The 25,752-nt window shown below is 49.7% G+C and overlaps 1 protein-coding gene across 1 annotated transcript in view; it reads left to right on the top strand.

Moving 5' to 3' along the window:
* The window catches only part of LOC140458725 (glutamate receptor ionotropic, kainate 5-like), a 250,325-nt gene extending 224,790 nt beyond the window's left edge, over positions 1–25,535 (top strand). Inside the window, exons 12-13 of the mRNA XM_072553387.1 lie at positions 1,673–1,786; positions 24,571–25,535. Of these exons, the coding sequence (XP_072409488.1) occupies positions 1,673–1,786; positions 24,571–24,615 (159 nt within the window). The 3' untranslated portion in view covers positions 24,616–25,535. The remainder of the gene's footprint in view (positions 1–1,672; positions 1,787–24,570) is intronic.
* The last annotated feature ends 217 nt before the right edge of the window (positions 25,536–25,752 follow it).

Raw genomic sequence — 25,752 nt, forward strand, 5'->3', positions numbered from 1 at the left:
GGAGATTTACCAGGATGTTGCCTGGAATGGAGAGTATGAGGATAGGTTGAGAGTTCTCGGCCTTTTCTCGTTGGAACGGCGAAGGATGAGGGGTGACTTGATAGAGGTTTATAAGATGATCAGAGGAATAGATAGAGTAGACAGTCAGAAACTTTTTCCCCGGGTACAACAGAGTGTTACAAGGGGACATAAATTTAAGGTGAAGGGTGGAAGGTATAGGGGAGATGTCAGGGGTGGGTTCTTTACCCAGAGAGTGGTGGGGGCATGGAATGCGCTGCCCGTGGGAGTGGTAGAGTCAGAATCATTGGTGACCTTTAAGCGGCATTTGGATAGGTACATGGATGGGTGCTTAATCTAGGATAGAAGTTCGGCACAACATCGTGGGCCGAAGGGCCTGTTCTGTGCTGTATTGTTCTATGTTCTATGTTCTATGTTCTATGAGACAGGGGGTGACAGAGGGAGAGAGAGACAGATAAAGACAGGGGGTGACAGAGAGAGAGAGAGAGAGAGACAGATAAAGACAGGGGGTGACAGAGGGAGAGAGAGACAGATAGAGACAGGGGAGACAGAGGGAGAGAGACAGATAAAGACAGGGGGTGACAGAGGGAGAGAGAGACAGATAGAGACAGGGGGTGACAGAGAGAGAGAGAGAGAGAGACAGATAAAGACAGGGGGTGACAGAGGGAGAGAGAGACAGATAGAGACAGGGGGTGACAGAGGGAGAGAGAGACAGATAGAGACAGGGGAGACAGAGAGAGAGAGAGACAGATAAAGACAGGGGGTGACAGAGGGAGAGAGAGACAGTTAGAGACAGGGGGTGACAGAGGGACAGAGAGACAGATAGAGACAGGGAAGACAGAGGGAGAGAGACAGATAAAGACGGGGGGTGACAGAGGGAGAGAGAGTCAGATAGAGACAGGGGGTGACAGAGAGAGAGAGAGAGAGAGAGAGACAGATAAAGACAGGGGGTGACAGAGGGAGAGAGAGACAGATAGAGACAGGGGGTGACAGAGGGAGAGAGAGACAGATAGAGACAGGGGGAGACAGAGGGAGAGAGACAGATAAAGACAGGGGGAGACAGAGGGAGAGAGACAGATAAAGACAGGGGGAGACAGAGGGAGAGAGACAGATAGAGACAGGGGGAGACAGAGAGAGAGAGAGAGACAGATAAAGACAGGGGGAGACAGAGGGAGAGAGACAGATAAAGACAGGGGGAGACAGAGGGAGAGAGAGACAGATAAAGACAGGGGGAGACAGAGAGAGAGAGACAGAGACAGATAAAGACGGGGAGACAGAGGGAGAGAGAGACAGATAAAGACAGGGGGAGACAGAGGGAGAGAGACAGAGACAGATAAAGACAGGGGGAGACAGAGGGAGAGAGAGACAGATAAATACAGGGGGTGACAGAGAGAGAGAAAGAGACAGATAAAGACAGGGGGTGACAGAGAGAGAGAGAGACAGATAAAGACAGGGGGTGACAGAGGGAGAGAGAGACAGATAGAGACAGGGGAGACAGAGGGAGAGAGACAGATAAAGACAGGGTGGGACAGAGAGACAGATAAATACAGGGGGAGACAGAGAGAGAGAGAGAGAGCACCCTAGTGAAAGGAGAGGCAGAATGATGGAGGGTGGATGACTGTTGAAGGTGACGAGCTGGTTGGTGTAATTACAGAAAGCTGATCTTGCTGTCGCTGCGTTCACCATCACAGCTGAGAGAGAGAAAGTGATTGACTTCTCCAAACCGTTCATGACCCTCGGGATCAGCATCCTCTACAGAATGCACATGGTGAGCCTGTCAGTCGGCATTGTTCAAGGGTCGCAACGCTGCGGGGGGGGTCCAGGTGTGTGAGGAAGATCACGGCCTACAACAGGGTTCACACAGGCACTAATATACACCCCCTCAAACACACGGACTACTAACACACACCCCCTCAAACACACGGACTACTAACACACACCCCCTCAAACACACGGACCGTTAACACATACCCCCTCAAACACACGGACCGTTAACACATACCCCCTCAAACACACGGACTACTAACACACACCCCCTCAAACACATGGACCACTAACACACACCCCCTCAAACACACGGACCACTAACACACACCCCCTCAAACACACGGACCACTAACACACACTCCCTCAAACACACGTACCACTAACACACACCCCCTCAAACACACGGACTACTAACACACACCCCCTCAAACACACGTACCATTAACACACACCCCCTCGAACACACGGACTACTAACACACACTCCCTCAAACACACGTACCACTAACACACACCCCCTCAAACACATAGACTACTAACACACACTCCCTAAAACACACGTCCCATTAACACACACCCCCTCAAACACAGGTACCACTAACACATACCCCCTCAAACACACGTCCCACGAACACACACACCCTCAAACACACGTACCATTAACACACACTCCCTCTAACACACGTACCACTAACACACACTCCCTCAAACACACGTACCACTAACACACACCCCCTCAAACACACGTACCACTAACACATACCCCCTCAAACACACGTCCCACTAACACACACACCCTCAAACACACGTCCCATTAACACACACTCCCTCGAACACACGTACCACTAACACACACTCCCTCAAACACACGTACCACTAACACACACCCCCTCAAACACACGTACCACGAACACACACTCCCTAAAACACACGTCCCATTAACACACACCCCCTCAAACACACGTACCACTAACACACGTACCACTAACACACACTCCCTCAAACACACGTACCACTAACACACACTCCCTCAAACACACGTACCACTAACACACACCCCCTCAAACACACGTACCACTAACACACAAACCCACAAACACACGTACTACTAACACACACCCCCACAAACACACGTACCACTCACACACACCCCCTCAAACACACGTACCACTAACACACACTCCCTCAAACACAGTACTACTAACACACACCCCCTCAAACACACGTACCATGAACACACACTCCCTAAAACACACGTCCCATTAACACACACCCCCTCAAACACACATACCACTAACACACACTCCCTCAAACACACGTACCACTAACACACACTCCCTCAAACACACGTACCACTAACACACACTCCGTCAAACACACGTACCATTAACACACACTCCCTCTAACACACGTACCACGAACACACACTCCCTCAAACACACAAACCACTAACACACACCCCCTCAAACACACGTACCACTAACACACACCCCCTCAAACACACGTACTACTAACACACACCCCCTCAAACACACGTACCACGAACACACACTCCCTAAAACACACGTCCCATTAACACACACCCCCTCACACACACGTACCACTAACACACAGTCCCTCAAACACACGTACCACTAACACACACCCCCTCAAACACACGTACCACTAACACACACCCCCTCAAACACACGTACCACTAACACACACTCCCTAAAACACATGTCCCATTAACACACACACCCTCAAACACACGTACCACTAACACACACTCCCTCAAACACACGTACTACTAACACACACTCCCTAAAACACACGTCCCATTAACACACACCCCCTCAAACACACGTACTACTAACACACACCCCCTCAAACACACGTACCACTAACACACACCCCCTCAAACACACGTACCACTAACACACACCCCCTCAAACACACGTACCACGAACACACACCCCCTCAAACACACGTACCACTAACACACACTCCCTAAAACACACGTACCACGAACACAGACACCCTCAAACACACGTACCACTAACACACACTCCCTAAAACACACGTACCATTAACACACACTCCGTAAAACACACGTACCACTAACACACACTCCCTAAAACACACGTACGACTAACACACACTCCCTAAAACACACGTACCACTAACACAGACACCCTCAAACACACGTACTACTAACACACACTCCCTAAAACACACGTACCACTAACACACACTCCCTCAAACACACGTACCACTAACACACACCCCCTCAAACACACGTACCACTAACACACACTCCCTCAAACACACGTACCACTAACACACACTCCCTAAAACACACGTACCACGAACACAGACACCCTCAAACACACGTACCACTAACACACACTCCCTAAAACACACGTACCATTAACACACACTCCGTAAAACACACGTACCACTAACACACACTCCCTAAAACACACGTACTACTAACACACACTCCCTAAAACACACGTACTACTAACACACACTCCCTAAAACACACGTACTACCAACACACACTCCCTAAAACACACGTACCACTAACACACACTCCTTCAAACACACGTACCACTAACACACACCCCCTCAAACACACGTACCACTAACACACACTCCCTCAAACACACGTACCACTAACACACACACCCTCAAACACACGTACCACTAACACACACACCCTCAAATACACGTACCACTAACACACACCCCCCAAACACACGTACTACTAACACACACTCCCTAAAACACACGTACCACTAACACAGACACCCTCAAACACACGTACCACTAATACACATCCCCTCAAACACACGTACCACTAAGACACCCACCCTCAAACACACGTACCACTAACACACACCCCCTCAACCACACGTACCACTAACACACACACCCTCAAACACACGTACCACAAACACACACTCCCTCAAACACACGTACCACTAACACACACCCCCTCAAACACACGTACCACGAACACACCCCCCCTCAAACACACGTACCACTAACACACACTCCCTCTAACACACGTACCACAAACACACCCCCTTCAAACACACGTACCACTAACACACACCCCCTCAAACAAACGTACCACTAACACACACCCCCTCAAACACACGTACCACTAACACACAAACCCACAAACACACGTACCACTAACACACACACCCTCAAACACACGTACCACTAACACACACCCCCTCAAACACACGTACCACGAACACACACCCCCTCAAACAAACGTACCACTAACACACACCCCCTCAAACACACGTACCACTAACACACACCCCCTCAAACACACGTACCACTAACACACACCCCCTCAAACAAACGTACCACTAACACACACCCCCTCAAACAAACGTACCACTAACACACACCCCCTCAAATACACGTACCACTAACACACAAACCCACAAACACACGTCCCACTAACACACACCCCCTCAAACACACGTACCACTAACACACACCCCCTCAAATACACGTACCACTAACACACACCCCATCAAATACACGTCCCACGAACACACACCCCCTCAAACACTCGTCCCACTAACACACACCCCCCCAAACACACGTACCACTAACACATACCCCCTCAAACACACGTCCCACTAACACACACACCCTCAAGCACACGTACCACTAAGACACACCCCCTCAAACACACGTCCCACTAACACATACCCCCTCGAACACACGTATCACTAACACACACCCCCTCAAACACACGTCCCACTAACACATACCCCCTCGAACACACGGACCACTAACACACAAACCCACAAACACACGTACCACTAACACACACCCCCTCAAACAAACGTACCACTAACACACACCCCCTCAAATACACGTACCACTAACACACACCCCCTCAAATACACGTCCCACTAACACACACCCCCTCAAACACACGTACCACTAACACACAACCCCTCAAACACACGTACCACTAACACATACCCCCTCAAACACACGTCCCACTAACACACACACCCTCAAACACACGTCCCATTAACACACACTCCCTCAAACACACGTACCACTAACACACACCCCCTCAAACACACGTACCACTAACACACACTCCCTAAAACACACGTCCCATTAACACACACCCCCTCAAACACACGTACCACTAACACACGTACCACTAACACAAACTCTCTCAAACACACGTACCACTAACACACACTCCCTCAAACACACGTACCACTAACGCACACCCCCTCAAACACACGTACCACTAACACACAAACCCACAAACACACGTACTACTAACACACACCCCCACAAACACACGTACCACTAACACACACCCCCTCAAACACACGTACCACTAACACACACTCCCTCAAACACAGTACTACTAACACACACCCCCTCAAACACACGTACCATGAACACACACTCCCTAAAACACACGTCCCATTAACACACACCCCCTCAAACACACGTACCACTAACACACACTCCCTCAAACACACGTACCACTAACACACACTCCCTCAAACACACGTACCATGAACACACACTCCCTCAAACACACGTACCATTAACACACACTCCCTCTAACACACGTACCACGAACACACACTCCCTCAAACACACGTACCACGAACACACACCCCCTCAAACACACGTACCACTAACACACACCCCCTCAAACACACGTACTACTAACACACACCCCCTCAAACACACGTACCACGAACACACACTCCCTAAAACACACGTCCCATTAACACACACCCCCTCACACACACGTACCACTAACACACAGTCCCTCAAACACACGTACCACTAACACACACCCCCTCAAACACACGTACCACTAACACACACCCCCTCAAACACACGTACCACTAACACACACTCCCTGAAACACACGTCCCATTAACACACACACCCTCAAACACACGTACCACTAACACACACTCCCTCAAACACACGTACTACTAACACACACTCCCTAAATCACACGTCCCATTAACACACACCCCCTCAAACACACGTACTACTAACACACACCCCCTCAAACACACGTACCACTAACACACACCCCCTCAAACACACGTACCACTAACACACACCCCCTCAAACACACGTACCACGAACACACACCCCCTCAAACACACGTACCACTAACACACACTCCCTAAAAGACACGTACCACGAACACAGACACCCTCAAACACACGTACCACTAACACACACTCCCTAAAACACACGTCCCATTAACACACACCCCCTCAATCACACGTACCACTAACACACGTACCACTAACACACACTCCCTCAAACACACGTACCACTAACACACACTCCCTCAAACACACGTACCACTAACACACACCCCCTCAAACACACGTACCACTAACACACAAACCCACAAACACACGTACTACTAACACACACCCCCACAAACACACGTACCACTAACAGACACCCCCTCAAACACACGTACCACTAACACACACTCCCTCAAACACAGTACTACTAACACACACCCCCTCAAACACACGTACCATGAACACACATTCCCTAAAACACACGTCCCATTAACACACACCCCCTCAAACACACGTACCACTAACACACACTCCCTCAAACACACGTACCACTAACACACACTCCCTCAAACACACGTACCACTAACACACACACCCTCAAATACACGTACCATTAACACACACTCCCTAAAACACACGTCCCATTAACACACACCCCCTCACACACACGTACCACGAACACACAGTCCCTCAAACACACGTACCACTAACACACACCCCCTCAAACACACGTACCACTAACACACACCCCCTCAAACACACGTACCACGAACACACACTCCCTAAAACACACGTCCCATTAACACACACACCCTCAAACACACGTACCACTAACACACACTCCCTCAAACACACGTACTACTACTAACACACACTCCCTAAAACACACGTCCCATTAACACACACACCCTCAAACACACGTACTACTAACACACACCCCCTCAAACACACGTACCACTAACACTCACCCCCTCAAACACACGTACCACTAACACACACCCCCTCAAACACACGTACCACGAACACACACCCCCTCAAACACACGTACCACTAACACACACTCCCTAAAACACACGTACCACTAACACAGACACCCTCAAACACACGTACCACTAACACACACTCCCTAAAACACACGTACCATTAACACACACTCCCTCAAACACACGTACCACTAACACACACTCCCTCAAACACACGTACCACGAACACACACTCCCTCAAACACACGTACCACTAACACACACACCCTCAAATACACGTACCATTAACACACACTCCCTAAAACACACGTCCCATTAACACACACCCCCTCACACACACGTACCACGAACACACAGTCCCTCAAACACACGTACCACTAACACACACCCCCTCAAACACACGTACCACTAACACACACCCCCTCAAACACACGTACCACGAACACACACTCCCTAAAACACACGTCCCATTAACACACACACCCTCAAACACACGTACCACTAACACACACTCCCTCAAACACACGTACTACTACTAACACACACTCCCTAAAACACACGTCCCATTAACACACACCCCCTCAAACACACGTACTACTAACACACACCCCCTCAAACACACGTACCACTAACACTCACCCCCTCAAACACACGTACCACTAACACACACCCCCTCAAACACACGTACCACGAACACACACCCCCTCAAACACACGTACCACTAACACACACTCCCTAAAACACACGTACCACTAACACAGACACCCTCAAACACACGTACCACTAACACACACTCCCTAAAACACACGTACCATTAACACACACTCCGTAAAACACACGTACCACTAACACACACTCCCTAAAACATACGTACTACTAACACACACTCCCTAAAACACACGTACCACTAACACAGACACCCTCAAACACACGTACCACTAACACACACTCCCTAAAACACACGTACTACTAACACACACTCCCTAAAACACACGTACCACGAACACAGACACCCTGAAACACACGTACCACTAACACACACTCCCTAAAACACACGTACTACTAACACACACTCCCTAAAACACACGTACTACTAACACACACTCCCTAAAACACACGTACCACTAACACACACTCCCTCAAACACACGTACCACTAACACACACCCCCTCAAACACACGTACCACTAACACACACTCCCTCAAACACACGTACCACTAACACACACCCCCTCAAACACACGTACCACTAACACACACACCCTCAAATACACGTACCACTAACGCACACCCCCCAAACACACGTACCACAAACACACACTCCCTTAAACACACGTACCACTAACACACACCCCCTCAAACACACGTACCACGAACACACACCCCCTCAAACACACGTACCACTAACACACACTCCCTCTAACACACGTACCACAAACACACCCCCTTCAAACACACGTACCACTAACACACACCCCCTCAAACACACGTACCACTAACACACACTCCCTCAAACAAACGTACCACTAACACACACCCCCTCAAACACACGTACCACTAACACACACCCCCTCAAACACACGTACCACTAACACACACTCCCTAAAACACACGTCCCATTAACACACACACCCTCAAACACACGTACCACTAACACACACACCCTCAAACACACGTACCACTAACACACACTCCCTCAAACACACGTACTACTAACACACACTCCCTAAAACACACATCCCATTAACACACACCCCCTCAAACACACGTACTACTAACACACACCCCCTCAAACACACGTACCACTAACACACACCCCCTCAAACACACGTACCACTAACACACACACCCTCAAACACACGTACCACTAACACACACCCCCTCAAACACACGTACCACGAACACACACCCCCTCAAACACACGTACCACTAACACACACTCCCTAAAACACACGTACCATTAACACACACTCCGTAAAACACACGTACCACTAACACACACTCCCTAAAACACACGTACCACTAACACACACCCCCTCAAACACACGTACCACTAACACACACCCCCTCAAACACACGTACCACGAACACACACCCCCTCAAACACACGTACCACTAACACACACTCCCTAAAACACACGTACCACTAACACAGACACCCTCAAACACACGTACCACTAACACACACTCCCTAAAACACACGTACCATTAACACACACTCCGTAAAACACACGTACCACTAACACACACTCCCTAAAACACACGTACTACTAACACACACTCCCTAAAACACACGTACCACTAACACAGACACCCTCAAACACACGTACCACTAACACACACTCCCTAAAACACACGTACTACTAACACACACTCCCTAAAACACACGTACCACGAACACAGACACCCTGAAACACACGTACCACTAACACACACTCCCTAAAACACACGTACTACTAACACACACTCCCTAAAACACACGTACTACTAACACACACTCCCTAAAACACACGTACCACTAACACACACTCCCTCAAACACACGTACCACTAACACACACCCCCTCAAACACACGTACCACTAACACACACTCCCTCAAACACACGTACCACTAACACACACCCCCTCAAACACACGTACCACTAACACACACACCCTCAAATACACGTACCACTAACGCACACCCCCCAAACTCACGTACTACTAACACACACTCCCTAAAACACACGTACCACTAACACAGACACCCTCAAACACACGTACCACTAATACACATCCCCTCAAACACACGTACCACTAAGACACCCACCCTCAAACACACGTACCACTAACACACACCCCCTCAATCACACGTACCACTAACACACACACCCTCAAACACACGTACCACAAACACACACTCCCTCAAACACACGTACCACTAACACACACCCCCTCAAACACACGTACCACGAACACACACCCCCTCAAACACACGTACCACTAACACACACTCCCTCTAACACACGTACCACAAACACACCCCCTTCAAACACACGTACCACTAACACACACCCCCTCAAACACACGTACCACTAACACACACTCCCTCAAACAAACGTACCACTAACACACACCCCCTCAAACACACGTACCACTAACACACACCCCCTCAAACACACGTACCACTAACACACACTCCCTAAAACACACGTCCCATTAACACACACACCCTCAAACACACGTACCACTAACACACACACCCTCAAACACACGTACCACTAACACACACTCCCTCAAACACACGTACTACTAACACACACTCCCTAAAACACACGTACCACTAACACACCCCCTTCAAACACACGTACCACTAACACACACTCCCTAAAACACACGTCCCATTAACACACACACCCTCAAACACACGTACCACTAACACACACCCCCTCAAACACACGTACCACGAACACACACCCCCTCAAACACACGTACCACTAACACACACTCCCTCTAACACACGTACCACAAACACACCCCCTTCAAACACACGTACCACTAACACACACCCCCTCAAACACACGTACCACTAACACACACTCCCTCAAACAAACGTACCACTAACACACACCCCCTCAAACACACGTACCACTAACACACACCCCCTCAAACACACGTACCACTAACACACACTCCCTAAAACACACGTCCCATTAACACACACACCCTCAAACACACGTACCACTAACACACACACCCTCAAACACACGTACCACTAACACACACTCCCTCAAACACACGTACTACTAACACACACTCCCTAAAACACACATCCCATTAACACACACCCCCTCAAACACACGTACTACTAACACACACCCCCTCAAACACACGTACCACTAACACACACACCCTCAAACACACGTACCACTAACACACACACCCTCAAACACACGTACCACTAACACACACCCCCTCAAACACACGTACCACGAACACACACCCCCTCAAACACACGTACCACTAACACACACTCCCTAAAACACACGTACCATTAACACACACTCCGTAAAACACACGTACCACTAACACACACTCCCTAAAACACACGTACCACTAACACACACTCCCTCAAACACACGTACCACTAACACAGACACCCTCAAACACACGTACCACTAACACACACTCCCTAAAACACACGTACTACTAACACACACTCCCTAAAACACACGTACCACGAACACAGACACCCTCAAACACACGTACCACTAACACACACTCCCTCAAACACACGTACTACTAACACACACTCCCTAAAACACACGTACCACGAACACAGACACCCTGAAACACACGTACCACTAACACAAACTCCCTAAAACACACGTACTACTAACACACACTCCCTAAAACACACGTACTACTAACACACCCACCCTCAAACACACGTACTACTAACACACCCACCCTCAAACACACGTACTACTAACACACACCCCCTTAAACACACGTACCACTAACACACACCCCCTCAAACACACGTCCCACTAACACACACACCCTCAAACACACGTACCACAAACACACACTCCCTCAAACACACGTACCACTAACACACACCCCCTCAAACACACGTACCACGAACACACACCCCCTCAAACACACGTACCACTAACACACACTCCCTCGAACACACGTACCACAAACACACCCCCTTCAAACACACGTACCACTAACACACACCCCCTCAAACACACGTACCACTAACACACACTCCCTCAAACACACGTACCACTAACACACACCCCCTCAAACACACGTACCACTAACACACACCCCCTCAAACACACGTACCACTAACACACACTCCCTAAAACACACGTCCCATTAACACACACACCCTCAAACACACGTACCACTAACACACACTCCCTCAAACACACGTCATACTAACACACACTCCCTAAAACACACGTCCCATTAACACACACCCCCTCAAACACACGTACTACTAACACACACTCCCTAAAACTCACGTACCACGAACACAGACACCCTCAAACACACGTACCACTAACACACACTCCCTAAAACACACGTACTACTAACACACACTCCCTAAAACACACGTACCACTAACACACACTCCCTCAAACACACGTACCACTAACACACACTCCCTCAAACACACGTACCACTAACACACACCCCCTCAAACACACGTACCACTAACACACACACCCTCAAACACACGTACCACTAACACACACTCCCCAAACACACGTACTACTAACACACACTCCCTAAAACACACGTACCACTAACACAGACACCCTCAAACACACGTACCACTGACACACACCCCCTCAAACACACGTACCACTAACACACCCACCCTCAAACACACGTACCACTAACACACACCCCCTCAAACACACGTACCACTAACACACACACCCTCAAACACACGTACCACAAACACACACACCCTCAAACACACGTACCACTAACACACACCCCCTCAAACACACGTACCACGAACACACACCCCCTTCAAACACACGTACCACTAACACACACCCCCTCAAACACACGTACCACTAACACACACTCCCTCTAACACACGTACCACTGACACACACCCCCTCAAACACACGTACCTCTAACACACACACCCTCAAACACACGTAGCACTAACACATACTCCCTCAAACACACGTCCCATTAACACACACCCCCTCAAACACACGTACCACTGACACACACTCCCTAAAACACACGTCCCATTAACACACATCCCCTCAAACACACGTACCACTAACACACACCCCCTCAAACACACGTACCACTAACACACACTCCCTCAAACACACGTACCACTAACACACACTCCCTCAAAAACACGTACCACTAAAACACACCCCCTCAAACACATATACCACTAACACACACTCCCTCAAACACACGTACCACTAACACACACTCCCTCAAACACACGTACCACTAAAACACACCCCCTCAAACACACATACCATTAACACACACACCCTCAAACACACATACCACTAACACACACACCCTCAAACACACATACCACTAACACACATTCCCTAAAACACACGTACCACTGACACACACTCCCTCAAACACACGTACCACTAACACACACTCCCTAAAACACACGTACCACTAAAACACACCCCCTCAAACACATGTACCACTTACACACAGTCCCTCAAACACACGTACCTCTAACACACACCCCCTCCAGCACATGTACCACTAACACACACACCCTCAAACACACGTACCACTAACACACACTCCCTCTAACACACGTACCACTAACACACACACCCTCAAACACACGTACCTCTAACACACACCCCCTCCAGCACACGTACCATTATAACACACCCCCTCAAACACACCTACCATTAACACACACTCCCTCAAACACACGTACCACTAACACACACTCCCTCTAACACACGTACCACTAACACACACTCCCTCTAACACACGTACCACTAACACACACACCCTCAAACACACGTACCTCTAACACACACCCCCTCCAGCACACGTACCATTATAACACACCCCCTCAAACACACCTACCATTAACACACACTCCCTCAAACACACGTACCACTAACACACACTCCCTCTAACACACACACCCTCAAACACACGTACCACTAACACACACACCCTCAAACACACGTACCATTAAAACACACTCCCTCAAACACACATACCACTCACACACACACCCTCAAACACACGTACCATTAACACACCCTCAAACACACGTACCATTAACACACACCCCCTCAAACACACGTACCACTGACACACACTCCCTAAAACACACGTACCATTAACACACACCCCCTCAAACACACGTACCACTAACACACACACCCTCAAACACACATACCACTAACACACACTCCCTAAAACACACGTACCAGTAACACACACTCCCACTAACACACACTTCCTCAAACACACGTACCATTAACACACACCCCCTCAAAATCACGTACCATTAACACACCCCCCCTCAAACACACGTACCACTAACACACACACCCTCAAACACATATACCACTAACACACACTCCCTAAAACACACGTACCACGAACACACATCCCCTCAAACACACGTACCACTAACACACACTCCCTAAAACACACGTACCACTAAAACACACCCCCTCAAACACACGTACCACTAACACACACCCCCTCCAGCACACGTACCACTAACACACACACCCTCAAACACACCTACCATTAACACACACTCCCTCAAACACACGTACCGCTAACACACACTCCCTCAAACACACGTACCACTAACACACACACCCTCAAACACACGTACCTCTAACACACACCCCCTCCAGCACACGTACCATTAACACACACACCCTCAAACACACGTCCCACTAACACACACTCCCTCAAACACACGTACCACTAACAGAAATTCCCAAAAACACGTACCACTGAAACACACCCCCTCAAACACACGTACCACTAACACACACTCCCTCAAACACACGTACCATTAACACACACTCCCTCAAGTACACGTACCATTAACACACACACCCTCAAACACACGTACCACTAACACACACTCCCTCTAACACACATACCATGAACACACACACCCTCAAACACACGTACCATTAACACACACCCCCTCAAATACACGTACCACTAACACACAATCCCACAAACACACGTCCCATTAACACACGCTCCCTCAAACACACGTACCACTAACACACACTCCCTCTTATACACGTACCACTAACACACACACCCTCAAACACACGTACCTCTAACACACACCCCCTCCAGCACACGTACCATTAACACACACCCCCTCAAACACACCTACCATTAACACACACTCCCTCAAACACACGTACCACCAACACACACACCCTCAAACACACGTACCATTAAAACACACTCCCTCAAACACACATACCACTCACACACACACCCTCAAACACACGTACCATTAACACACCCTCAAACACACGTACCATTAACACACCCTCAAACACACCTACCATTAACACACCCTCAAACACACGTACCATTAACACACACTCTCTCAAACACACGTACCACAAACACACACCCCCTCAAACACACGTACCACTAACACACACTCCCTCAAACACATGTACCATTTACACACACATCCTCAAACACACGTACCACTAACACACACACCCTCAAACACACGTACCATTAACACACACTCCCTCAAACACACGTACCACTAACACACACTCCCTCAAACACACGTACCATTAACACTCCCTCAAACACACGTGCCATTAACAGCCACTCCCTCAAACACACCTGCCATTAACACACACTCCCTAAAGCACACGTACCATTAACACACACCCTCAAACACACGTACCACTAACACACACTCCCTCAAACACATGTACCGTTAATATACACACCCTCAAACACACGTACCATTAACACACTCTCCCTAACAGAGACACTATTTGCACACTCACCCAACACACAGACACCCATACACACACTCCCTAACACAGACGCCATTTAAACACACTCCCTACTGGCACAGGCAACATTTACACACACTCCCTAAAATACAGGCACCATTTATACACACTCTCGATAACAGTGGTCCCATTTACACACACACCCTAACACACAGACAGCATTTACACACAAACCCTGAAACACAGACTGCATTTACACACACTCCCTTACACACAGGCACCATTTACACTCACTCCCTAAAACACAGACACCATTTACACACACTCCCTGACACACAGACAGCATTTACACGTTCTCCGTAAAACACAGACACCATTTACACACACTCCCTAAAACACTTGCATCATTTACACACACTCCCTGACAGACAGACAGCATTTACACACGCTCCCTAACACACAGACACCATTTACACACACTCCCTAACACACAGTTACCACACACACACACACACTTCCTAAAACATAGGCTTCATTTGTACACATTCCCGAAAACACAGGCACCGTGTAGACATGCTCAATACAACATAGGGGCTATTTATGCACATTCCCGAAACACAGACCCCATTTACAAATGGCCTCTAAAACATGGAGACCATTTACACACACTCCCTAAACTATGGGCATCATTTACATATAATCCATAAACCACGGGAGAGATTTACACATAGTCCTTAAAACTCAAGCACGAGTAACACACAATCCCTGAAACACGGCAGCAATTTACACACACTCCCTTAAAAATAGGCACACCTCGTTAAAAGAAGGAAGTGATTTATACAATCTCTCGAAAACACAGGTGGAATTTACAGATACTCCCTAAACCACAGGCATCACTTATAGGTCCTCCTGAAGCATGGGTCGATTTAACATCATTCCCTAAATCACAGGCACCATTTACCTGTAGTCTCAGAACACAGGTACAATTTACACACATTCTCTAAGAGACAGGCACCATTTATACATCGTCGCTCCAGTCCCTGCACCATTTACACACCCTCCCTACAGTCACCAACACCATTTACACACCCTCCCTACAGTGACCAACACCATTTACACACCCTCCCTCCAGTCCCTGCACCATTTACACACCCTCCCTCCAGTCCCTGCACCATTTACACACCCTCCCTCCAGTCCCTGCACCATTTACACACCCTCCCTCCAGTCCCTGCACCGTTTACACACCCTCCCTACAGTCACCAACACCATTTACACACCCTCCCTCCAGTCCCTGCACCATTTACACACCCTCCCTACAGTCACCTGCACCATTTACACACCCTCCCTACGGTCACCTGCACCATTTACACACCCTCCCTCCAGTCCCTGCACCATTTACACACCCTCCCTACGGTCACCTGCACCATTTACACACCCTCCCTACAGTCACCAACACCATTTACACACCCTCCCTACAGTCACCTGCACCATTTACACACCCTCCCTACAGTCACCAACACCATTTACACACCCTCCCTACGGTCACCTGCACCATTTACACACCCTCCCTACAGTCACCAACACCATTTACACACCCTCCCTACGGTCACCTGCACCATTTACACACCCTCCCTACGGTCACCTGCACCATTTACACACCCTCCCTACAGTCACCTGCACCATTTACACACCCTCCCTACAGTCACCTGCACCATTTACACACCCTCCCTACAGTCAACAACACCATTTACACACCCTCCCTCCAGTCACCTGCACCATTTACACACCCTCCCTACAGTCACCTGCACCATTTACACACCCTCCCTACAGTCACCTGCACCATTTACACACCCTCCCTCCAGTCCCTGCACCATTTACACACCCTCCCTCCAGTCACCTGCACCATTTACACACCCTCCCTACAGTCACCTGCACCATTTACACACCCTCCCTACAGTCACCAACACCATTTACACACCCTACCTCCAGTCACCTGCAACATTTACACACCCTCCCTACGGTCACCTGCACCATTTACACACCCTCCCTACAGTCACCTGCACCATTTACACACCCTCCCTACAGTCACCTGCACCATTTACACACCCTCCTTCCAGTCCCTGCACCATTTACACACCCTCCCTACAGTCACCTGCACCATTTACACACCCTCCCTCCAGTCACCTGCACCATTTACACACCCTCCCTCCAGTCACCTGCAACATTTACACGCCCTCCTTCCAGTCCCTGCACCATTTACACACCCTCCCTACAGTCACCTGCACCATTTACACACCCTCCCTACAGTCACCAACACCATTTACACACCCTCCCTACAGTCACCAACACCATTTACACGCCCTCCCTACAGTCACCAACACCATTTACACACCCTCCCTACGGTCACCTGCACCATTTACACACCCTCCCTCCCGTCCCTGCACCATTTACACGCCCTCCCTACAGTCTCCCCAGCCTGACAGAGTCTCACAGCAAGAACCCTGCAGTCTATCCTTTCTGCACTGCTCATCAAGCTTCTATCAACTCTACCCTTTGGACTTTCCATCCTTCAAGTGTTCATCCAAATGAATCTTAAACATCCAGAGGGTCCCCCCCTGTCCCACCCTTCCAGGCAGTGGCTTCCACATTCTCCCCCCCACCCCCTCCACCGTCTGGGTGAGAAATCTCTTCCTCAAATCCCCTGGAGACCTTCTGTTCCGAATCTTAAAGCTATGACCCCTCCACTCCGAGGGAAGTTCCCATCCGGTGTACCCTCTCTCTATATGCCTCTGAACCGACGTCATGTCCCCCCCTTCCTTGGTCAATCTCCCCTCCTCTAAGGAAAAACAACCCCCAATCTCTCTCCATCCCTGAAACTCTCCGCCCCTTCCCCCCGCCCCCACAGTAACATCCTGGTAAATCTCCCTGTCCACCCTCTCCCAGTGCTATCCCATCCCTCCGAGAATGGGGATTCCTGATCTGCACACAATCCTCTCGCTGTCTGGCTGTATCGAGGTTTTTACACGGATCCAGCATCACCTCCCAGCTCCTAAACTGGATCCCTTGATTATTAGAGTTGTGTCCGCTATGCCCCTTCTCCACCACTTTATCCAGCTGCCCTGCTGTTTCCAACGCTCTGTGGCCACACACACGGAGCTCCTTCTGATCTTTCTTGCGTCCCAGGGTCCGAGTGCTCATCGTGTGTTCCCTTGAGTCGTTTCTCCTGCCCAAGTACGTCACCTCACAGTTATCCAGACTCTGACCAGCCCATCGATATCCTCCTGTAGTCTCAGAGTATCGTCCTCACTACTTTTTTTTTGTCTTATCCATGAACTTGCTGATCAAACCTCACGTCTTCTTCATTAATGTACACTGTAGACAGTAGGGGAAAGCCAGGATTGAACTCTCAAGAACTCCACGTTTCCAGTTGGACAACCACCCTTCGACCACTAGCCCCCACCGGCGACAGTGAAGCCAAGTTTGGACTTGACTTGCTGGGAGTCTCAATGACTCACTCAGTCTGACCAATGTCCACTGCACTGGCCTCATCTCCACAGCCAGACACCTCCTCAAAAACCCTCAAACAAACCTCTCCAACATGATAGACCCCACTTACAAAGTCACTCTCCTTGAATAGTCTGAGGGGAGATTAATTCGGTCCCTCAGAATGTATTCCACCAGTCTCCCAACTACAGATGCGAGTCTCAGGGACCTGTCGATTCCCGGTTTGTCCCACGTAAATAACAGCAGCAAATTAACTCCCCTCCAGTTCCCTGGCACCCCTTCTGTGAGCAGAGAGGATTTGAAAGATACTGTGAAAGCCCTTCAAATCTCCTCTCCTGGATACCTGGCCAATCTGGTCAAACTCAGCAAAGTCAGCAAGAGACCAGTGCTTGGAGTCACTGGCCTCCAGACCTGCTGCGATTCGCCAGGAATTTCCGATTCAGTTTCAGCTCTTACACATTCCTGAATTTTAGGGATCCAGCCCAGAGAGGCCGCAAAGGTAAAAATCTTCCAGGCCAAACAGAGGCGGTGAAAACCTCCTCCCCTCGAGGTGACATGTGGTTGGAATATGTCCCAGGCCCTGATTTCTGTAGCTACATCAGCCTTCCCGACAGTGAATACAGATGTGAAATACACATTCAAAACTAGACCGGCATCATTAACTCCACACCCCATTCCCTCTCTCTCTCATTTCACCCATTCCCTCTCTCTCTCTAATGTCACCCCATTCTCTCTCTCTCTCTAATGTCACCCCATTCCCTCTCTCTCTCTCATTTCACCCCATTCCCTCTCTCTCTCTCTCTCTCTCTAATGTCACCCCATTCCCTCTCTCTCTCTCTAATGACACCCCATTCCCTCTCTCTCTCTAATGTCACCCCATTCCCTCTCTCTCTCTCATTTCACCCCATTCCCTCTCTCTCTCATTTCACCCCATTCCCTCTCTCTCTCATTTCACCCCATTCCCTCTCTCTCTCTAATGTCACCCCATTCCCGCTCTCTCTCTCTAATGTCACCCCATTCCCTCTCTCTCTCTCTCTAATGACACCCCATTCCCTCTCTCTCTCTCTAATGTCACCCCATTCCCTCTCTCTCTCTCTAATGTCACCCCATTCCCTCTCTCTCTCTCTAATGATACCCCATTCCCTCTCTCTCTCTCGAACGTCACCCCATTCCCTCTCCCTCTCTCTCTACTGTCACCCCATTCCCTCTCTCTCTCTCTACTGTCACCCCATTCCCTCTCTCTCTCTCTAATGTCACCCCATTCCCTCTCTCTCTCTAATGTCACCCCATTCCCTCTCTCTCTCTAATGACACCCCATTCCCTCTCTCTCTCTAATGTCACCCCATTCCCTCTCTCTCTCTCTACTGTCACCCCATTCCCTCTCTCTCTCTCTAATGTCACCCCATTCCCTCTCTCTCTCTAATGACACCCCATTCCCTCTCTCTCTCTAATGACACCCCATTCCCTCTCTCTCTCTAATGACACCCCATTCCCTCTCTCTCTCTAATGACACCCCATTCCCTCTCCCTCTCTCTCTACTGTCACCCCATTCCCTCTCTCTCTCTCTAATGTCACCCCATTCTCTCTCTCTCTCTAATGTCACCCCATTCTCTCTCTCTCTCTAATGTCACCTCATTCCCTCTCTCTCTTTCTCATGTCACCCCATTCCCTCTCTCTCTCTCTCTAATATCACCCCATTCCCTCTCTCTCTCTAATGTCACCCCATTCCCTCTCTCTCTCTCTAATGACACCCCATTCCCTCTCTCTCTCTCTAATGTCACCCCATTCCTCTCTCTCTCTCTCCAATGTCACCCCATTCCCTCTCTCTCTCTAATGTCACCCCATTCCCTCTCTCTCTCTAATATCACTCCATTCCCTCTCTCTCTCTCTAATGTCACCCCATTCTCTCTCTCTCTCTAATAACACCACATTCCCTCTCTCTCTCTCTAATGACACCCCATTCCCTCTCTCTCTCTACTGTCACCGCATTCCCTCTCTCTCTCTAATGACACCCCATTCCCTCTCTCTCCCTAATGACACCCCTTTCCCTCTCTCTCTCTAATGACACCCCTTTCCCTCTCTCTCTCTAATGACACCCCTTTCCCTCTCTCTCTCTAATGTCACCCCATTCTCTCTCTCTCTCTCTAATGACACCCCATTCCCTCTCTCTCTCTCTAATGACACCCCATTCCCTCTCTCTCTCTAATGACACCCCATTCCCTCTCTCTCTCTAATGTCACCCCATTCCCTCTCTCTCTCATGACACCCCTTTCCCTCTCTCTGTCTCTAATGTCACCCCATTCCCTCTCTCTCTCTAATGTCACCCCCATTCCCTCTCTCTCTCTAATGTCACCCCATTCCCTCTCTCTCTCTCTAATGACACCCCATTCCCTCTCTCTCTCTCTCTAATGACACCACATTCCCTCTCTCTCTCTCTAATGTCACCCCATTCCCTCTCTCTCTCTCTCTCTCTCTCTAATGTCACCCCATTCCCTCTCTCTCTCTCTAATGTCACCCCATTCCCTCTCTCTCTCTCTAATTTCACCCCATTCCCTCTCTCTCTCATTTTCACCCCATTCCCTCTCTCTCTCTAATGACACCCCTTTCCCTCTCTCTCTCTAATGTCACCCCATTCCCTCCCTCTCTCTAATGACACCCCATTCCCTCTCTCTCTCTCTAATGTCACCCCATTCCCTCTCTCTCTCTCTAATGTCACCCCATTCCCTCTCTCTCTCTAATGACACCCCATTCCCTCTCTCTCTCTAATGTCACCCCATTCCCTCTCTCTCTCTCTTAATGTCACCCCATTCCCTCTCTCCCTCTAATGACACCCCATTCTCTCTCTCTCTCTAATGACACCCCATTCCCTCTCTCTCTCTCTAATGTCACCCCATTCCCTCTCTCTCCCTCTAATGACACCCCATTCCCTCTCTCTCTCTCTAATGTCACCCCATTCCCTCTCTCTCTCTCTAATGACACCCCATTCCCTCTCTCTCTCTAATGTCACCCCATTCCCTCTCTCTCTCTAATGTCACCCCATTCCCTCTCTCTCTCTCTCTCTAATGTCACCCCATTCCCTCTCTCTCTCTCTAATGACACCCCATTCTCTCTCTCTCTCTAATGACACCCCCATTCCCTCTCTCTCTCTCTCTAATGACACCCCATTCCCTCTCTCTCTCTCTCTCTCTAATGTCACCCCATTCCCTCTCTCTGTCTCTAATGACACCCCTTTCCCTCTCTCTCTCTAATGTCACCCCATTCCCTCTCTCTCTCTAATATCACCCCCATTCCCTCTCTCTCTCTCTCTCTAATGTCACCCCATTCCCTCTCTCTCTCTCTAATATCACCCCATTCCCTCTCTCTCTCTCTCTCTAATGTCACCCCATTCCCTCTCTCTCTCTCTAATGACACCCCATTCCCTCTCTCTCTCTCTAATGTCACCCCATTCCCTCTCTCTCTCTCTAATGACACCCCATTCCCTCTCTCTCTCTCTAATGTCACCCCATTCCCTCTCTCTCTCTAATGTCACCCCATTCCCTCTCTCTCTCTCTAATGTCACCCCATTCCCTCTCTCTCTCTAATGTCACCCCATTCCCTCTCTCTCTCTCTAATGTCACCCCATTCCCTCTCTCTCTCTCTAATGACACCCCATTCCCTCTCTCTCTCTCTAATGTCACCCCCATTCCCTCTCTCTCTCTAATGTCACCCCATTCCCTCTCTCTCTCTCTAATGTCACCCCATTCCCTCTCTCTCTCTAATGTCACCCCATTCCCTCTCTCTCTCTCTAATGTCACCCCATTCCCTCTCTCTCTCTCTAATGTCACCCCATTCCCTCTCTCTCTCTAATGTCACCCCATTCCCTCTCTCTCTCTCTAATGACACCCCATTCCCTCTCTCTCTCTCTAATGTCACCCCATTCCCTCTCTCTCTCTATGTCACCCCATTCCCTCTCTCTCTCTCTAATGTCACCCCATTCCCTCTCTCTCTCTCTAATGTCACCCCATTCCCTCTCTCTCTCTAATGTCACCCCATTCCCTCTCTCTCTCTCTAATGTCACCCCCATTCCCTCTCTCTCTCTCTAATGTCACCCCATTCCCTCTCTCTCTCTAATGTCACCCCCATTCCCTCTCTCTCTCTCTAATGTCACCCCATTCCCTCTCTCTCTCTCTAATGTCACCCCATTCCTCTCTCTCTCTAATGTCACCCCCATTCCCTCTCTCTCTCTCTAATGACACCCCATTCCCTCTCTCTCTCTCTAATGTCACCCCATTCCCTCTCTCTCTCTAATGTCACCCCATTCCCTCTCTCTCTCTCTAATGTCACCCCATTCCCTCTCTCTCTCTCTAATGTCACCCCATTCCCTCTCTCTCTCTAATGTCACCCCATTCCCTATCTCTCTCTCTAATGTCACCCCATTCCCTCTCTCTCTCTCTAATGTCACCCCATTCCCTCTCTCTCTCTAATGTCACCCCATTCCCTCTCTCTCTCTCTAATGTCACCCCCATTCCCTCTCTCTCTCTCTAATGTCACCCCATTCCCTCTCTCTCTCTCTAATGTCACCCCATTCCCTCTCTCTCTCTCTAATATCACCCATTCCCTCTCTCTCTCTAATGACACCCCATTCCCTCTCTCTCTCTCTAATGTCACCCATTCCCTCTCTCTCTCTCTAATGTCACCATTTCCGGTCTGTTTTCCAGCTGGGTCCCTGTGAATTTTTCTTTGCTGTTTCTATCGCCGAATGAGATCTGTTCTTTTCTGATCTGTCTCTGCTTGTTATCTTGACCCCTCTCTCCCCTGACCCCTCTCTCCCTGACCTCTCTCTCCCTGACCCCTCTCTCCCTGACCCCTTTCCCCTGACCCCTCTCTACCTGACCCCTCTCTCCCTGACCTCTCTCTCCCTGACCCCTCTCTCCCTGACCCCTTTCCCCTGACCCCTCTCTCCCTGACCCCTCTCTCCCTGACCTCTCTCTCCCTGACCCTCTCTCCCTGACCCCTTTCCCCTGACCCCTTTCCCCTGACCCCTCTCTCCCTGACCCCTCTCTCCCTGACCCCTCTCTCCCTGACCCCTCTCTCCCTGACCCTTTCCCCTGACCCCTGACTTCATGTTCATTTTCCCTGGCCTCATGTTGACCCTATTCTCACTCTCTCTCACTCTCTCTCTCTCTCTCCTCCTTCCTTCCTAATTCCCTCATTCTCTCCCTCTTTCACTGACATACCATCCCTCGTTCCCATTTCCTGTGTCTAATTCCTCACTCTCTACCTATCTCCCCTCCTTCCTTTCCCCTCAACCTTTTGACAATCTCTCCCACTCTGCTGCCTCTGTCTCCCCTCTGTCACTCTCCTCCCTTCCTGCCTCTCTCGGTGCTGATTTCCCCTCCCCTTCTCCCATGACCGTCTCTTTCCCTCCTATGCTCCTGTTCCTTCCCCTTCTCTCTCTCTCTCTCTCTCTCTCTCTCCCTCTCTCTCTCTCTCCCCTCTCCCCCGTCCTCTCTCTCTCCACCACTCCCCTTTGCTCTCTCTCCCCCCTCCTCTCTCTCTCCCCCCTCCTCTCTCTCTCCCCATCCTTCTCTCTCTCTCCCCCCCTCCTCGCTCTCTCTCTCTCTCCACCTCCCCTCTCTCTCTCCCCCTCCTCGCTCTCTCTCTTCCCCCTCTCCCCCCTCTCTCTCCCCCGTCCTCTCTCTCTTTCTCTTTCTCCCTCCCCCTCTCCCTCTCTCCCCTCCTCTCTCCCCTCCCCCTCCTCTCTCTCTCCCCCTCCTCTCTCCTCCCCACTCCTCTCTCCCTCCCCCATCTCCCACCCCCACTCTCTCTCCCCTCCTCTCTCTCTCTCCCTCTCCTCGCTCATCTCTTCCCCTCTCCCCCCTTTCTCTCCCACCACTCCT

The sequence above is a fragment of the Chiloscyllium punctatum genome, chromosome 34 (assembly GCF_047496795.1).
Source record: "Chiloscyllium punctatum isolate Juve2018m chromosome 34, sChiPun1.3, whole genome shotgun sequence".
Classification (NCBI taxonomy): Eukaryota; Metazoa; Chordata; class Chondrichthyes; order Orectolobiformes; family Hemiscylliidae; genus Chiloscyllium; species Chiloscyllium punctatum.